Source organism: Parambassis ranga, chromosome 1, assembly GCF_900634625.1.
Source record: "Parambassis ranga chromosome 1, fParRan2.1, whole genome shotgun sequence".
NCBI lineage: Eukaryota > Metazoa > Chordata > Actinopteri > Ambassidae > Parambassis > Parambassis ranga.
This window is the reverse complement of record NC_041022.1, coordinates 19817051-19836518: the sequence shown is the minus strand read 5'-3', so window position 1 is coordinate 19836518 and position 19468 is coordinate 19817051. Positions and strand designations below refer to the sequence as shown.

Here is a 19468-nt window from a genome sequence, read left to right as displayed (position 1 = left end):
TGCCCATACATTAAGATCCATGATGGCACAGAAACACTAAAGAAATCTCATCCTTACTTTTGGCAGATCAGAAATCTTGATTTCTGGACAGGTGTGACTTTGTGGTCTATGCACAGGAAGACCTTTTCTTTCAGAGGATACCCAGAGATAAGGAGACCACAGAAAAAAAATCAAAGAAAAAGTTGACGGTTTCTTTTTTTAACTTTTACCTCCCCGCTTTCCTCGAAAAATAGAGCAAGCATCCCACTGCAAACAGAAACATCTGTCTGAAGTTTAAAGGCCATTTCCAGTCATAATAAATGTTTGTCTCAGAAATCACCTCAAGCATGATCAGTTGAATTATGTTCATAATCATGTTGAATTAGTAGAGTAGAAAGTACAGATAACAGCTGCAAAATGTAATGGAGTATAAAGTATGCACTATTAGTTTTACGTAAGTAAAGATAAATACATAAAAATGTACGTAAGTACAGTAACGAAGTACAAATAGTTACTTTCCACCACTGATCCTGACTGACTGCCACGATGTAGAACAAAGAGAATGAAGACCTCGTTTGTTCCAGTTGCTAATAGCATGATTTGTTATGTATTTTTATTCATTCTGACATATATATATACACATATATCCTCTTTATTCTCTGTATTGTTGTAGGTCAGGCTGAGCATGATGTCTACAAAGTACATACAGAGTCATGTGCTCCAATAAGCTGGTGACAGACAACTTGATGTGCCAGAATGGTCTCTGAGGTCATCGAATGCAAAGACAGAATCCTCGGTCGGCCTCGTCTGCCTTCTGCTATCCTATTGGCCACTGGAGGCTTGAGCAGCGGCATGGATCTAAGTAATGTAATCGAGGCATTTGATGTCCATGCAAATCACTGGATGTACATAAACCTTTCTGAACGTCCTCGCGCCTATCATGGTGCAGCCTACCTCGGTGGGTATGTCTACTGTGTTGGTGGCTTTGCCCGGGTGTATATAGTCAACAATGTGCCCAGGTTTGACCTGAGCACACAGACATGGCAAGAGGTGGCACCGATGTGCTATCGCTGCGGTTATGTGACTGTGCTGAACGGGTGCATCTACGCCATGGGAGGCTATGATGGGCACACAAGTTTCAGCAGTGCTGAGTTCTACCAGCCAGAAACCAACCAGTGGCTTGAAATTGCACCCATGCATGAGCAGAGGAGCCATGCCAGATTGCACAGCACGACATGGTGGGTGGAACACAATGGAACATAACAGAGAACAGAAAGATTTGTTTACAAAACACTGCTGCCAGTTTGAGCCAACAAAAATGACAATTTCTTATTGCCCCCCCCCCCACTCCCCCTTTTTGTATTCAGATCTACATATGTGGTGGATATCATGGGAATGAGTGCCTGCAAACAGCAGAGTGCTATAACCCAGAGACCAACCAGTGGACCCTGATCTCTCCCATGAGCAGCCGGCGTAGTGGACTAGGAGTCATTGCATACGACAACCGTGTTTATGCAGTAAGTGCATGAAACCAATGAGTGGTCTCACGCATTTAATTGAGTCTTTAAGTCCCCTTTTGGTCCCTAACCCCTTAAGGGCAAGCGCACCAATTTTCAGCCCTATCGAGCAATTCCCCAAGGAGGAGTTCGCAAAAGTGCGGGGAGTGCGAAATAGAAGATGGCGTGGATTTTTAAAATGCCGGACTTCCTGTACGTCAGGGATTTTTCATCCAAGAGGTTGTTGTTCTCGGCGCGAGGCGCTACATCTGTGTACCGAGTGTCATGTCTGTAGCAGTTGCGGTGAATATTTTAACACTTTAGGGGGCGCTGCAGAGCCATACAGCCACGCCCAGCCATGGCGACAGTGTCAAGTCGCGATTTTCGTCGGGGGGACAATTTTCTGCCAAACTTGGTGAGTTTTCGAGCACGTTCAGGGGGTCAAAATCGCGATTCAGCGGGCGAAAGGAGAATAGGGAATAATAACTCCATGCATTACAATAGAGCTCTCGCACGTTTCGTGCTCAGGCCCTAAATATTATTAATATAACATTAACTGATGAGCTGATTAAGCACAACAAACACCAGTGCATTAGCCCTCTCTCACATATTTTCTTTTAGTTAATAACAACAATATAAAGTGGGGGGTTAGCAGGAGTGATTACAGCATGTTTGATTGGCAGCATTTACAGCCAAGGCAAACACATTTCTTTATGGAAATGTATTCACATTAGTTTGGCCCCTGGTATCCTCAACAGTCAGCGCACAAACACACACACATATTTACACAAACTCTGCACCTGCATACAGGTTCCTGTGGCAACAGGCTGGTGTTGTTATGGCTGCTGCAGTGCCCCGAGAGACAATGAGGAGAGAGGGGAAGAGACAAAGACAGAATACTGACAAAGATGAACTTGACCTTTATGATGTCTTGGTGAGGAGGGGTTGGGGGCATGTTGGTACTTATGAATCTATAATGAACCTCCATTATGTATGTGTGTACGTGTGCGAGTGTTGCAGAGGTCTGAGCTCCGAGTTGAAGAAAGGTCATCACTCAAGGGGGCACAGAACATCTATCTATCTATCTATCTATCTATCTATCTATCTATCTATCTATCTATCTATCTATCTATCTATCTATCTATCTATCTATCTAAATTTGAATTGATGCTCAAAGTAACTGTAAACGACGAAGAAGCCATCTTTATGACTAATGGATTTGATTATTGAATCAATTAACCCCTTACAGATTATAAAATCAAACATCACACATGGCGCTTAAGTGCTATGATTGTCACCCTTATTTTTTTTTAAAAACTCATTCTTAGTATTCTGTGTGCTTTGGTTAATGTGCAGAGAATTACATGTTCTGAAGCACCAACTGTTACTGATTAATTACAATGTCACTAATACAGGAATGATTGATGACACGCCTTCTGTGATTAATTGATAACTCTCACTCGTCAATTTTCACAAAGAAAAAGCTGTAAGAGTTAATTATTAGCTCTTAAATGTAGGCATCCCCCTTAGAGTAACTGCGACAGAGCTTTTTTGTCAGCGCGCTGGTCCAGCTCAGGGGTCCCCATTGTTCCAGCTGCCACAGCAGATTTGGGCGTCTGTACGGAGGCCTGTCAGAAACAGGCTTATCTCTTGGGGGCCTCCTAGCACAAAGACCCATTTAGATGCTCACAGAGAGTGAAATCTTCATTATATATCTCTTGAAAAAGAATCAGACCTCTGCTCTTTAGGAAAATTAATTGAGACAAGCATCTTGTTTGGTTATAATAAAAAGCCCCAAAACATAGCATGAGGAGGACTGTGTACAGCCTCTAATTATGATTTATATAGCGAGTAGGTGTTACCAGTATGTCAGGCTGGATAGCATGAACATTGTTACAGAGGGATGACACACATCTGATGTTCCTCTGTAGTACTTTTAATGAACTTAAATGTTAGGATCCTTAACATGGAGAGTTTCCATGCATGTATCTCTCTATCATTTATTTAGCCATCCACCTATCCATCCATCTGCTGGCCTTTCCCAGTCATGCCTGTAGTAAGAGTGTCACTATATCTGCCATGGCGTCCCGCTGATGTGTATTGTGATAGGGTTGAATACTGCAGCTACCAATATGGCCTGCACCAATGCTGGATTAGCCACAGTGGATTAGCAGGCTGCCCTCCTGCTGCTTATTCAAATATTGTTTCACGTATTGTCATCATTGGGGCAGAGCTGTGGCCCGGTAGCCTGCAAGCTACAGAATATTTTCAAAGAAAATGAGAAAAAAAATGTCTGTTTTCTTGTCTGATTTCATCTTTCAGCGAATGTGGAATTTGGACCGGGCGTTGGGAGAGTATGTCGATGGGTACGAAAGACCATCTGCAGCCTTACAACGGCAAGAGAAAAGAGGATGGATAGATGATGGAAAGCAAGACCAAACTAAGGCCAAAACCAGGCATGAAAGCGTGCCTTGATCTTTGATACATGGTGTTCTTGGTTTTTTTTTTCCTCCTCTCTCCCTTTCTCTCTTTCACCCTCACACATACACTTGGGAGTCAAGGCAATTGATGTGCTGCCTTTGATGGCAAAGAGAGGCCTATATTAACAGCCAAAAGACCATGATGAAAGGGCTGAGAAAAGAGGCAAAATGGGTAGAAAATGTGTTATTAGAAAGAATGGCAACTCATGATAAATACTTGGGATGGAGTGTTGGTAGCCAGGCGTCGGGGCGTTGAGGGTTTGATGTAGCGGAGGAGAGGCTAAGGTAGACGGAGAGCTTACCGTGCTAGCCTGGCGGTGGTGATGGCTGAGGTTGGCTTGGTGGTTCCAGTGTGTCATGCTGGTGGTCATCCTCTTAGAATAAGGAAGGTGAATACGCTTGCTGCACGGCCTGGGTTCCTCTTGGTGATTCGGAGGTCTGGACGCCAGTGGACGTCCCATTGCAGATGCCGTCGCCATCTTTGTCCCGTTGTTGTCTTGGATATGCTCTCCTGCGTCTTCATCCCTCCCTCTGTTCTTTGATCATGCCTCCCTCCCTTGCTCTCTGCCGTATGACATCATCACGCAGCAGTATCGACAAGCATCAAAGAACCTCTGGGCTTGGACTGTGTATCTGTCGGTCTGTGCATTTGAAAGGGGTGTAAATATGGAGCATAAAGAGTGCTGTAACCCCCTCCGCTCCTCACATCCACAGCTCCCCTCTCCCTGCAGATGGGTGGTTTTATTAGGCCGATACAAAACTATATACACACATGCACACGCTCACACCACCCATCCCTCAGACGGGTGTATCCGAGGCCCCCTGCTGTGCCTGCAGCGTTTGATGATGTGTTTAACAGCTTCATTCATTCCCAAAGCTCACTCCTTTTCTTCCAGTCCTTCCTTATCCATTTCTCCAAGCTGTTAAGAGCAAACACAAACGTGTTCTTAGTCAACTTTGTGGCTATCTGACAGCTAATTCCTTCTTGGACAGATCTAGTAACACTCGTCCTCCAGTTGCCGCCCCTCCTTCCTCTCAGTTGGACTCTCATCCCCAGCGCTTTCTCTCTTACCTCTTACAGCTGGTCAGTACCATTTCCAATCCTGTTAAAGTTGTATGTCCTCTTAAGAAGCCCCTTCTGTGTGTCTGTCATCTGCTTGAAAATCACATATACATGTTTCACTGTCACACTCTCGGTCCTCTGTGGCAGCTGTTATCCAATCTGAGTCCTCTAAAAAACACACATAATTAGCAACAGAATGAGGAGCATTTGATCTACCATCAACCTGAACGAAGCCAATCGGCTTTTTTTTTTTTTACTTCCATCCACAAATGTGTGACATACAGTATACACTGTATTTACATGAAAATCACCTTACACCAGTGAAAGCTATAGAAACTCTGAAGCAGGTAAAAAATAAAAAATTGTCCAACCAACAGAAAAGCTGCAAAGCTGCTGTTTTCATTTATATTTACTACATAAGTCAAACATTCACAGTTTATTTTTTGTTTTATTATTATAATAATATCAATTACAAAAAACGTTCAGATTTATCTGCGGTATGAGGCGATGACTATTATTTAATGTTCTATTATTTTGCTGATTTCTGTTTATCTTAATACTTACTTTTGCTTTTTAATTTATCTGCATCATAAACATTTGTGGCATAATTTGAATTTTCAGTTAAAATCCTATAAAAAGTCTAGACTTTACTCAATGTAGTTGTTGGGTTTTGTCGTCATAGTAGCCAAAGCATACCTCACTTAAAAGCAAATATTGTTTTTATGATTACAAAAAGTTTTAGTCAACCAATGGCGTCTTCTCTCTAACATATCATTAACAAAATCTCTGTAAATGCATTGTTGTTACACAATAAATGTTGATTTTAGAATGTGTATTTTGTATAATGTTGTTTGTTAGCGAGCGCTGACCTTCAGTGCCAAATGGTTTGTTACGCAGAACCATCTGGGAAGTCACCAGTCACTTTGCAGGCTATTGTATGAACTCGTGTATCTGTCACTGTGTGTGTGTGTGCCAGAAGCTTGATCCAATCAGATCATCAGCACAGACCATTGTCACAACTAAAACCGGCCCACAGCTGCAGTACGAATGAATGGAATGTTGTGTTACTTGTGATTACAAATCTCGCAGCACACAGAACAACCAGGCAAACTGAACCAGTGTGAGCCCAGTAATAAGTGAATACAATGTTTGTTGATGCTCTACAGCGTCGTGGTTATAAACAGAGCCCTTTCTGTGAGGAAGCTCACTCATACAAGCTTCATTTGTGAACAGGGCCTTGATCCACTTCCTCTTAAGCACCGATTAATGTGAGAAGAAAAGAAAGAAAAGTTTCTAGAGTCAATCAGCTGATGTCAAAGTTCCGCCTCCACTCCTTAGTCTGCTGTCGTTCTATTTTCTCCTGGGCTCCATTCACATATTTACCCTGCATGCTGCCCTGCTGCCTCTTTGCCCCCACACAGCCTCCCCTGTCTAACTAATTGTCAAGGTTCTTGTTAGAATTACATTTAAATGCGCCTCTCTGCAGCAAAAGCCATTCAATGTTGCAGCATGATGAGGAGAATAACAGCACCTAAACATGTTGTTCTGCCATTTTTTCCCCATCTTGTAGTTCCCTCTGTTCCAACTAAACAAACTATTTCTCAGCTTTTCCACTAAACTAAGCCCTATTTCTCTCATCCACATACAAACCACATAACAGTCATTTACATTCAACGCAGCAACTTCATCCCAGGTATTTAGAAAACAAATTTACCAATATTAATAGACTCCTCAAAAATACCCACTTATTTCCTGCACAAATGACTTCCCATAATCCCAATCAACCAAATCCGTCTGCTGATTGGGCCCGTTCTGTGGGGACAAATGGGAATGTTTAGAATCAATACGAGCACTCTTGGCCTACCTGTAGGATTGTTGGGGTATAAGAGCTAATGGCAGCGAGCAGACAGGCTGTAGAGGGTTGATAAGCATTTCTCATTATCGAACACCAATTCACACAGCTGGCTGCCACACACACACACACACACACAGACACACAATCTGTCAGAGGAAAAGATGTCCACCAAAACATACTGCCATCATTGCAACAATGGATATAAATAAAGAATTAAATGAATCCATCTATTAACTATGCATGATTGTGACAAAAGAGAAGGCATCAGGAAACACTATACACTCACACATACCTACAGGGCATGGAGAAAACAACATACACTACACAATAGGTCTCCAGTCACCAGTTTGGTGACGCTCCTAATTGCTTTTTTTTTTTTTTTTTGCTGCAGCAGTCAGACAAATGTGCTCTGTTTGGTGTACATGCCTTCATTACAACTCAAAGTTGTAAATCTGCACTGTGACTGACGGACCAGAAAGCTCCTCAGAGCAAATGTTGGAGGACTGTCGCGTCTAACATTTGCTATTCTATTTTATTTATTTGTCCCTATTATCAGTGTGGCAATGAATCTACATGAATCTACACACACACCCTTAAAAAGGTTTAAGGGTGTGTGGACCTGCCCAATCCTGCCTGTGGTTTGAATTCTAATCTCAATTTATGATTGATTTTCAGGACTTTACTTGGAATTTTATCCACATGTTAGTAAGGTAGAGTAAACCTGGTGTCTGTAGCTCAGCAGTCTGAGCCTCTGTGTGTTCATTCTGCAGTGAGAGAGAGAGTATGCTACAGTTGTGAGGGGGTTGAGGCAATTGTTGGGTTAAAGTGAGACAAATGAGACCCTGGAGAGTGCTACTTAGCCACTCATAAAGGTCAGATATGGAGCCACACCAGTGGATGCTAATCCTGACCCCGGGGACTGTGTGCACATGCGCTTGTGGATGTAATTGTTTCACAGGCCTGTGACATTTAAACCTGAATGAGTGTACAATCCTGGGTGGCAGAACAGTGTGTACATGCTTGTATACCTTTGGCTGGAAAACCAGCGGGCTTTAGCACCCATAGAGGTTTAATTAGGCACGGCCTTGAGGGCAATTAAAACACACAGTGTCTAATTGTTTACGACTGTACACAGTTTCTTGATTTTTTTTTATTATGTTGTTAATTCTGATTGCAGTGTATGTTCGATTTTAATCACCTTCTTAAAAAATATGTGGTTTTGCATAAATGTGAATTATGTTGTGGCTATACACCAGTATAATAATTTTGTCTGACAGCAGACATGTCGTTATTAGTCTTCAGTGTACATTAGCCATTATGTAGACTAATTGGTATTGTACAAATAACACACTGGCAGAATGGAAACATTCTTCACCCTCCCATCAGAGCCACACAAGCTTGTCAGCCAGGTCTCGCCGACGGAGGCACCTGAGAGCTGGCGGCAATGCAATTTGTGAGTTTAACTCGGAGATAACGACTGGTGGGTCACAGCAGCAGTTCATCGCAAATGTAATGAGCGAAAGAGAATTCACAAATCAGTTAATGTATGTGTGTGTGTGTGTGTGTGGCAGAGAGAGGACCTGAACTTGAAGTCCTTTATTACAATTAATCACCATCACTGCTTGTTTCCAGGGTCCTTGTCACACTGCAGTGAGGCTTTAGTGACATGTTTTCTGGGTTCTCTGTATTTTGGAATTCGTGTCTACTCCTAAATCTATAAACACAAAAAGGTATCTTGGTAAGATTTGCACAAGACAAACCAAAGAACTGTTCATGACCTTTAACCTTTCAAGACTATGAGAGACCCAACAGAAATATGAACACATGTTGTGGCATAAAGCTGTGAAGGAAACTGAAGCAAACTTGGGCAAAATGCAGGAAAGCTAAGTAGCGCTCCTTCTCTTTTGTGCACATTAGCCAATGTTAGCATGCTAACAAGCTAAGATATGGAAAAGGTCATAGCCTACGTGCTCACAAAACACGCTAGCTTTATGGTTAGCATAATTAGCATTAAATAATAATCATGGATATTTTTATTATGTTATTACTCACCTCACTCAGACAGGGCAGTCTGCTGACATCATGGGTTATCTTGCTGTAGTTAAATGACCTTTCTGCCTTCACATACATGTAACTCTGCCTCCTCAATACATCATCACACAGTTCATTACACCTCTACATTGGTTTATATTTATTAAACCAATATGATCATTCTATGTACATCTGAGACGTCCAGAAATTTAGATTTGGACAGCTATAAGCTACAATATTAAACATTTTCTGATCAATTAATCAATGAGCCACAGCCCTGACACTTGTCACACAACATTGACTCCACCTTGTGGAAGACAGAAAGAACTGCAGCTTTAAACACCCTTCAGGTGTTAGGTAACAAGCAAGACAAAAAAACAACATAGGTGAAAGCAGTCAAACACACACTGATCTTTAATTCAGGAAATAACAATCACAAAAAGCACACTCACTAGATGTGACACCACTTGTTAACCTGAGCAAAACTCCCCTTTTTCTTTGAGTAAAAATGTCAAAAGCAAAATGACACCATGGAATTAAAAATCAAATTCAGCATAAAAAAACTGTCCACTGCATTGATGTGGATATCTACAGTAAATTCAAAATGAGTCTTATCTGAAAGGGACATGTATGCCAGATATGTTTATGTAAAAACAAACGGACATTAAATTATGTTAGGATCCTGTTTGACTCTTGTCAAAATTGTTATAAGTCCATTTAAAACAAAAACACTACAATACAAAGTAATTTAAGCTCATTTCTCATCAACTGACAACTTATTCCCCTCCACCGTCACCATTATCAACCTCCTGCTTGTCTTCTGCCACATTTTTGTCCTCGCCTCCTTCATCTTTCTTTCCTTCTTTGTCGTCCTCCCCTGCATTGTTTGTCTTCGTCTGGTCGGCCATGTTTGTATCCGTTTTTATGGCGGCCCCATCAGGCTTGGGTGCGTCTTCCTTCACTACCTCCTGAACATTGTACTTTCTATACAGTGTATAGTCTTTTAGCACACTGATGCAGCACACGGCCTTGATGACCTCCACAATGATTGTCAGTTCAGGGTTGGTCAAATCCACTTTGTTTTTAGGGTTCAGCTTCCCAACAAGACCTGTTGGTCAAAGCAAACAGGTGAGTTAGTTTTCTTTAGAGGGGATGCAGCAAGGATTAAACACATGATATAACAGCTGACCAAGTCTACCTGCAATAGATTTGATGATCTCATCTCTCTTGTTGTGGCTGCTGTTGCGGGCCTTGAAAGCGATCTGGTATGTAGCACAGTTTGGGGTTTTGAACCATGGCTCCAGGAATGTGGTCAGGTATTTTACCATGTCTTCCTGGAAGGCCTTGCATGTCCCAGTTACCTGGCAGAGATAAAAACAAGGATCAGACACTGCAGATGATCGCATGAAAAACTTTTATTCCAGTCATCTGAATATTAGGCTGAATTGATCGACTATTATACTACTAGAAAAGGGCATTTCCTGAAGTTTGATTGCTGCAGCTGAAGCATTGCTTTGAATGCTGATGTGAAGGATTGCTCTGAATTGCTGGAGAATCAGAGCAATTCAGAGCTTTGTATGCCTCTGTGTCAGCCTGTCACCATGGTAACAGCAGAGGAGACCTCAAAAACCACTCCAACTTTGAGAGCCTGGCGTGCGGAAACGATTCAGAATTAGAAAATTCTGAATACAAGTTTGATAGAGCAGCATCTAATGAGCGTTTTAAGACTAAAATGGCCGAAATTGCTTAATATTTAAAAAACTATAATTTTTTGAAAGAAACTTGAAGTTGACCCAGAATGTCCTCTGTGAGATGAACATTTTGATAGTTGAATGGCTGAAATCAGTCAATCTATCCTGAAGCTACGCTGCACCAAAAAACTTACAGAAGAATAAAAGAAGAAGAAGAAGAAAGAGGGTGAATAACAATAGTTTGATTGCCTAGCAACAGCAATCAAACTAATTAAACATGGTTATATTGACTGCATCAATTCATTTCTCACTGGGAGCATTCGAAGGATCACACGTGACTTTTTCTTCTTGGTAGTGTGGAGATCAGACAGGATGTGATGAACCAGTTTGTCCGATTCTAGATCGGAGAAGAAAGAAACTATGATCATACACAAAGAGGCGAAAAAACACACAATCACATTAACAACTCGGTGAAAGATTCCTACCCAGATTCTGAGTTCTGATGAAGATCACATTGTTCGCTCCGCTGTCGAGAGCCTGGAAGCGCCTCTGCTGTTTAGCTCCAGATGCTTGCAGCTGTGCCACTTCTTTCTTCAGCGCATCATCAACATCTTCTTCTTCAGCCTCCTCTTCCTCACTGCTGCCTTCAGTATTATCTTGCAGCTGAGATAGTGACATGTTTTTATTACATAGCCGATGTAATCTGACATTATTTTGCAGACTATAAAGAGTAATGTAGAATAATATCGAGCCACTAAACTAGAAGCTGAAAGTACTATAATGAGGTGTGAAACATGTGGACTGATAGATCTGCAATAGATCAATAAAGCTGCAAACTAAAAACAGTAAAATGAACTTTTCATTTCCATCTAAATGATTCTGGCACATTTGTAGAAGCTGTTTTAAATTAATTAAAGCAGTTGATTATGTGAAATATTTTAAAAAATAGCCTCCTGCTCTGGCTACCTCCATATAATACAAAACATGTGCAATGTTTAGACTAAACTGAGATGCACTAAAACTATCCACTGTTAAAACTACGCGCACCAAAGTTCTTACCGCTGTACTGTAAATGTGTTTCCAGACTTACCTTCTCGGGCCCATACAGCTTGTCTGCGTATTCATTGAGCAGATTGAAGGCCTCCGCTGTGCACTTTCTCTCGTTCATGTTGCATGTGATGAGGATACCCTGCATGCCCACCTCCAGCTCCCGGGAACCCTTCCACCGCTTGTTGTGCCCGGCCGCATAGCGCTTCTTGCTCCGTTTCCTCGAATCGTTTTGCCCGGCTGACATGTTTCCAGTAGACTTCCAAGGAGACAGACAGTCGAAACCGCGAGTTTAAGCTCACTAGCAGCCGGCTACCTTTTTGTTTTGATAACGCTCTTTCGGTTTTATTAGCTGTTAGCTCAACAGTCGAAGCTAACACACGCTTTCTCAGCTTTTATAGCTGCAGCGGCTGCAAAGTAAAAAGCTGGTGGGAATCACAGACTGATGCAGACCGCCTCACTGGCATGTGTTCACCGGGGAACTAACTGAAGCTGGTTTGAGGAAGGACGGCTCACTCACAACATAGCACGTTTGTTGGTCGTCCTGTACGGCGCGTCAGGAGGGACATAAGTCTCCGGCTGCGCGCAAAAGCTAAAAATAATAATAATAATAATAATAATTAAACATTAAACACAAAGCAAATACTAATTTCTTTATTAATACAAAACATCTCATTTGATGTCCAAAGCACATTAAATGATTATTCATGATTACAGACTAAGTATTAAAATTCATAGTATATGGTTTACAATGATGTGACGTGCATAAAGCTAACGACACTGGGATAAATTATTTCAACATTTACACTAAATAAATACTTTGATTATACTGCTTCTTACCTCATAAAAAGACAAATGTTAAATATATTGCATTAAACACATAAAATAAAATACTTCATGGATACTTTATGCAGGAACGATCTTTAATGTGACTAAGGTGTGGTTGATTCTCACCATGTTAATAACTCTTTCTAAGTGATGACCTGTGGGGTGGGCGATGGAGGACAGTGGAGTTAGTGTGACAGAGTGAAATAGAGGACTTGACAGCAGGAGTGGCCACTGAACTGCTCTTCATCAGAGCTGACTCCCACTTAAAGAACTCACATCCTTTCTCCATCCTGCCTCTGCTGCCTGAGCGTCTGACTGGACAGCAGTAAAACCCTCGCCCGTGGTTCGGACCACCGTTTGATACAACCTGTCGTTTAGCACGACGGCCACATGCGCACAGTGGGGAGGTGATCTTCTGTGCTCCTTTCATTGCCATAGAAAATGAGGAACGGTTGGCACATGAGGAGAGTGTGTTGTTTGACAAAGAGGAGAGGATGTTCCTGGGTGTGCACAAAGATCTATGTGAGGAAAGACGGGAGCAAGCTGCAGCCTGGTGTGCCGGCTCAGTGTAGATGGTAAAGGAAGTTTGTTTTGTGTGCTGTGTGACGACTGGTTTGGGCCTGGTGGAGAACACGTTAGGGGTGGAGGTCGTTGCTGGGACAAAGGGCTTGGCCCTGAAGGTAGAGAGTGTGTTTGTTTGGCTGGTTTCTCCAGCCTGTAGAGAGGCTTTAAGTCCTGCTTTGGATAGAATTGATTTGCTTCTAGTAACTGTTTTAGGAACAGCAAAGTAACTATCCGAGCCTGTTGTCATTTCATTTACATGATTAGAGACGTTAATGTGGGATTTTGCCAAAAATGGAGATTTATATGCTGTTGATACATCAGTAGCTTTTTGTTGTTTAGATTTGTTTTCAGCAGTCACCTTTTCTCTTCCACACCACTTCAAAGTACACTGACCTTCTGGTGAATGAGACTTATCTGCATTTTTCCACTCATAACATCCACTGTCAAACTCTGATAGGTACTCAGCACTGCATCCTTCATCAGTCTCATCACCCTCTAACACCACGTCATCGTAAGAACCACATCTCTCCTCTGTTTCCACTAAAAGTATGGCATCCTTCTCTCCATCCATGAGTCCCGACGTCGCTTCGGTTGTTGGAACCTGGTTTGGCTGCTGTACATTTGAAAAGCAGCTCACAGTTGTTGAACAGAGCACAAGGTTGCTGTTGTTATGTGGTGAGGTGAAATTTATCTCCGCTGTAACTGATCTCCTGTTTGGGCCACATAGTGGCAGAGTTGTGCTATTCAGCAGAGTCTTTGGTGAGATCAGGCTATGAATGGGTTCTTGAATTGAACTTAAGGTTTTCTTAGTGTCTAACTTTTGAGTTATGTCCTCTAAACTTGTCCCTTTTTGACAAGCATTGGGAGGAATTTTGGATAATTTACCAGTTGTGAGAGAATTTTCTTTTTCATTGGTGTTGTGTTTTTCTTTCTTGTTGCCTGCAGAACCAGAAGAATTTCCCAAAACTGGTCTGTACTTTACTGGTGTCTGTGAGAAGAAAAGAAATATAAATGATATGTTGAACTCTAAGAAATACAACCCATATTTAATTTTTTAAAGAGATGTTTCAGTTGAACTTTTGTTTCAATCCAATCTCATGTTTATTCGTTTAAATAAGCTTGAAAATGTGCAATAACAACACAGTTTAAAAAAATACACGCCAACACGCTTCATCCATGAAAATCATGCTTAAAATTCTGCCTTCAGGGAGATGAGAGAGGCTGGTATTTTAGGGGCTGCGGTTCATTAGGTACGTTGTCGGCCGGCCACTCACCCTCTCCAGACTCCTGGTGATCTTCATTACACAGCCATCTCTCATCATTCTTGCTGCCAGATGAGCTGTATTTCTGGCATCATCCAAACCTTGGAAAAGTAAAGAAAAAGGAGGATGGGTTAGATTAAGGGCATTAAATACATTGTAAATTGAATCTGTATATGTACTATAGGACTAGATTATTGTAACCAAAGAATCTTCTGTGTATTTGTACCAGAATGTTCTCTCCCAGCAAACTGTATCCCCAGGTCTTGAAGTGCCCCATTCAGGCCCTTGGGTTTCTTGTCATAAAAGAGCTGGAAATACAATAAAGGAGTTTGATGGACAATATGCACAGAGATGAGAGTAAGAAGATGAATATTGATTTTGTTTTTTTGTTTTTACAAATCCCTCTCAGGCACCTGTTGTCTATGTTACTACTAATAATAAAAAGCCAGCTTACCCTGTATGTACTTCTTAGGTCAATCCAGCTATTGAGAACATCAGGTTTATGAAGCTGCTTGCGTTTGCACTCATACTGCAGACAAACTCCCAGATCCCAATCTAATATGTAAAACAGATTGAAACATGTTCAATTGCTTTAGCAGATTAAAAAAAATCCTAGTTTAATAGTTCCAACATTTTAGTTGATGCCTTTAACTCAGCTTGAAAACAGAACAGATACAAAAAAACTTTTACCTGACCATGTGAGGAAAGTACAAAGTTTTTGAGAAGGCAAAGGTCCAGAACTTTTCTGCTGTTTGTTGGGGAAGACCACCCCCCTCTCAAGCTGAAGGTTTTGAAGCCAGCGAGTAAATCGTGAAAGACAGATCTGTAGTGGAATTCCTGCCTCAACTTGCATCTGTGAGACAAAGGAATAAAGCTGTTAGTCATAATGTAAAAAGCCAGTAACAATACATATGGCATGCTTTATATACTTGTACAATATTTAAAGGTACAGACACCTGTGTAATTCCAGTCAGCTCAGTGCAGAACTGGGACAGAATGGGGTGCTCCTGGGGTTGAACGTAAGTGTGAAATTCAGACTCAACTTCCCCTGTTGATGTGTTCAGGAGAACAGCAGGAAACTCAACTACATGGTGGCAAGAAAAGACAGACAGGAGTTAACAGCAATACATGTAAAAAAGTAAATAAGAATAAAGAAAATCTTTGTTACTTACTGATTTCCTGGCCGTAGTTGTTTTTTTCTCTCCAGCAAGTGGATTCAAAGTCGATCACAATCAAGAATGAAAATATTTGGTCTGAAAGAGAAAGGGGCAGTAGTACAAAGGACAGTATAAACATGAAGTCACACAGTGTAATCAATCACACTCACTTGATATCACAGATTTCTTTGACCCAGAGTGCTGACTCCGCTGCCTCAATAATCCCAGTTCTCTGTGGAGGGAAAGGGGAGAATGTCTGTATTAAGTTTAAGATTAAGACTAGAAAAGCATTTCCTGAAGAAAATGCAAGTTTGATTGCCGCAGCTGAAGCATTGCTTTGAATGCTGATGTGAACGATTGCTCTGAATTGCTGGAGAATCTGCAATCTGAACTTAATTTGCTGAAACACAGTTAAGAATTTAGAAAGATGAAGCTCTTATCTGGAAAAGTAGAAAATGTTTTAATATTATGAAGATATGAAAGAGAAACAGCTGAAGACAAGAACAGTATGAAGTCACGACCTTAAAGAATAGCCTGTGAATATACCATATGAAAGGTCTGAGGGTGGAATAATACCATAAGACTATAAGAAGCTCAGGCTGTGTGATTTGAATGTGGAAAAGTAGTATACAGCTGAAGGATGATCAATATGACAGATATAATGCTTAAAGTCTGATAAAGACTACAAATATGGCTGCTTTGTATGCTTCTAGTGTGTCAGCATGTCACCATGGTAACAGCCCTGCCTGCCTGCCTGCCTGCCTGCATCCATGGCAACCGGAATGTTTATCAGCTGCCCCTAACTGCAGCTCTCTTTCCCCCTCCTAATGCATTTCCTATGTAAAACCACCCTCCGAACAACGTCTCATATTCTCCAAACCGAAGACTTTAGACGAAAAATAAGAACACCGTCAGAATCCCAAGAAGTTGCTCTACAACTGGTACGATTTTTATGTCTGGGATGTCGAAGATGTGGAGATGGCGGCGAGTTAGAAAATATGGCAGCTCTGCTTCTCTGTTTTTGGTTTTACATTATGTCTTAATGGAGGAATGACCGGCACTCTCCCCGAACAGCTCGATCTACAGGCAAAACTGTTTGGTGTTGAGTTTTAAGACCGACACCAACAGAACCCAGACCATTTTTCCTTCGAACTGGTGGCCAAATTATCCCTGTCAGACAAAAGGTGCAGACGTGACAGCAGGATAGAAACGCAGAAACTGGTTTAATTTTTTCCCTCCCGCACTCTGAGCGATGACTCACCCACTCTAGCTCCCAACATTCCACGCAATACACACTAATGTTAAACTCAGAAGAGACCTCAAAAACCACTTCATCTTTAATCCCCTGTCATTTGAAGACGGAGCTGAACTTCCAAATTCTGAATACAACTTTTGAAGACCAAGACGTTGGAAGTATTTTAAGCCTCGAATGGTTTCTCTAACTTAATATTTGTAGGAGCAGTAGCATTTTGCAAAATGCATGGTTTGAAGGGCTCTCCCATTGACTCCAATGTTAATTTGAGGGTGGAAAATGTTAAATATTTTTAATATTATAATATTTGTAATTATTATTGAAGGTTTCCGGGAATGTCCTGAATGAGCTGAATCTTTTGATGTTTGAATGGTTTGAATCGGCCCATGCATTCTGAAGATATGCTGAGCCAAAAAACGTACGGAAGAATAATAATAATAACTAGAAAAGCATTTCCTGAAGAAAATGCAAGTTTGATTGCCGCAGCTGAAGCATTGCTTTGAATGCTGATGTGAACGATTGCTCTGAATTGCTGGAGAATCTGCAATCTGAACTTAATTTGCTGAAACACAGTTAAGAATTTAGAAAGATGAAGCTCTTATCTGGAAAAGTAGAAAATGTTTTGATATTATGAAGATATGAAAGAGAAACAGCTGAAGACAAGAACAGTATGAAGTCACGACCTTAAAGAATAGCCTGTGAATATACCATATGAAAGGTCTGAGGGTGGAATAATACCATAAGACTATAAGAAGCTCAGGCTGTGTGATTTGAATGTGGAAAAGTAGTATACAGCTGAAGGATGATCAATATGACAGATATAATGCTTAAAGTCTGATAAAGACTACAAATATGGCTGCTTTGTATGCTTCTAGTGAGTCAGTCTGTCACCATGGTAACGGCCCTGCCTGCCTGCCTGCATCCATGGCAACCGGAATGTTTATCAGCTGCCCCTAACTGCAGCTCTCTTTCCCCCTCCTAATGCATTTCCTATGTAAAACCACCCTCCGAACAACGTCTCATATTCTCCAAACCGAAGACTTTAGACGAAAAATAAGAACACCGTCAGAATCCCAAGAAGTTGCTCTACAACTGGTACGATTTTTATGTCTGGGATGTCGAAGATGTGGAGATGGCGGCGAGTTAGAAAATATGGCAGCTCTGCTTCTCTGTTTTTGGTTTTACATTATGTCTTAATGGAGGAATGACCGGCACTCTCCCCGAACAGCTCGATCTACAGGCAAAACTGTTTGGTGTTGAGTTTTAAGACCGACACCAACAGAACCCAGACCATTTTTCCTTCGAACTGGTGGCCAAATTATCCCTGTCAGATAAAAGGTGCAGACGTGACAGCAGGATAGAAACGCAGAAACTGGTTTAATTTTTTTCCCTCCCGCACTCTGAGCGATGACTCACCCACTCTAGCTCCCAACATTCCACGCAATACACACTAATGTTAAACTCAGAAGAGACCTCAAAAACCACTTCATCTTTAATCCCCTATCATTTGAAGACGGAGCTGAACTTCCAAATTCTGAATACAACTTTTGAAGACCAAGACGTTGGAAGTATTTTAAGCCTCGAATGGTTTCTCTAACTTAATATTTGTAGGAGCAGTAGCATTTTGCAAAATGCATGGTTTGAAGGGCTCTCCCATTGACTCCAATGTTAATTTGAGGGTGGAAAATGTTTAATATTTTTAATATTATAATATTTGTAATTATTATTGAAGGTTTCCGGGAATGTCCTGCATGAGCTGAATCTTTTGATGTTTGAATGGTTTGAATCGGCCCATGCATTCTGAAGATATGCTGAGCCAAAAAACGTACGGAAGAATAATAATAATAATAATAATAATAAAGACGTAGAAGAACAAGAGTTTGATTGCCTAGCAACGGCAATCAAACTAATAAAGACGTAGAAGAACAAGAGTTTGATTGCCATGGCAATCAAACTAATTACGATGGGTGAAACAAAGCAAAGCCCTTCTGCAACAATAACTGAAATCAACTCATGAAACTCTAGACAGAATCTAAGCCGAAAGTAAATGTCACTGTAAAATAAGTCCAATAAATATTTGGCTTTAGAGCTCACTTTTAGCTGTTGTTTTGTCAGATTTATGGCGATTCCAACAACAACACACCTATTTGGGTTTTATATATAAACTTTTACAACATCATAATTCAACAAACTCAACGAAATTAACACAACAAATACAATTAACACTAAACAAATACCAAAAACAAAGCGTTGTTCGACGTGTACTGTAAGCTTTGTCTACTGCTGTTTGTTGTTTGGGTTAGCTCTTTAACCAGCTAGCTACCATGCTAAACTTACTTACTTTGCCAGTTTCTTTGTAGACATCGTTGCTGCTTAAAATATTAAGTAATATTTTTGTTACTATCCTCACGGATAGGTGGTACGGCTATAAAATATTCATGCCGCAAACTCTAATTTGAAAACGTAGCAAAATCGCGCTGTTTTTTGAACGCACAAAATCTATCATTCTAAGCTCGATTACTTGGGTCTTCAAGGCAGGTCATCAATTCAGACACAACTAGTAGATTGTAGAAAAACGCGCTACTGTTCCGGTTTACCTTTTCCTATCAAAATAAAGGCCAGAAGTGTTAAGCCACAGTGCTAAACGCAAGAAGTCATAACAAACAGCACATATATAGAACATCTATATTTTAGAATGAGTTACAATAATAAGATGTCGGGGTGTTCTAAGGTTCATTTTCAATTATGCATTTTTCCTGCGAC

The 19468-nt window shown here is 41.1% G+C and overlaps 2 protein-coding genes across 2 annotated transcripts; both read right to left on the bottom strand.

Moving 5' to 3' along the window:
* Positions 1–9346: 9346 nt before the first annotated feature.
* thumpd1 (THUMP domain containing 1) lies at positions 9347–12174 on the bottom strand. Its single transcript, XM_028407803.1, has 5 exons — positions 11686–12174; positions 11081–11258; positions 10907–10992; positions 10103–10265; positions 9347–10012 (listed from the first exon to the last, which is right to left on the bottom strand). The coding sequence occupies exons 1-5, from the start codon at positions 11887–11889 to the stop codon at positions 9681–9683; spliced, it is 963 nt and encodes a 320-aa protein (XP_028263604.1). The 5' UTR covers positions 11890–12174; the 3' UTR covers positions 9347–9680.
* Positions 12175–12517: 343 nt separating this feature from the next.
* eri2 (ERI1 exoribonuclease family member 2) lies at positions 12518–19191 on the bottom strand. The gene is made up of 9 exons (XM_028409033.1): positions 19047–19191; positions 15624–15685; positions 15469–15549; positions 15253–15380; positions 14987–15149; positions 14751–14851; positions 14523–14604; positions 14309–14397; positions 12518–14022 (listed from the first exon to the last, which is right to left on the bottom strand). The coding sequence occupies exons 1-9, from the start codon at positions 19067–19069 to the stop codon at positions 12601–12603; spliced, it is 2151 nt and encodes a 716-aa protein (XP_028264834.1). The 5' UTR covers positions 19070–19191; the 3' UTR covers positions 12518–12600.
* Between the last annotated feature and the right edge of the window lie 277 nt (positions 19192–19468).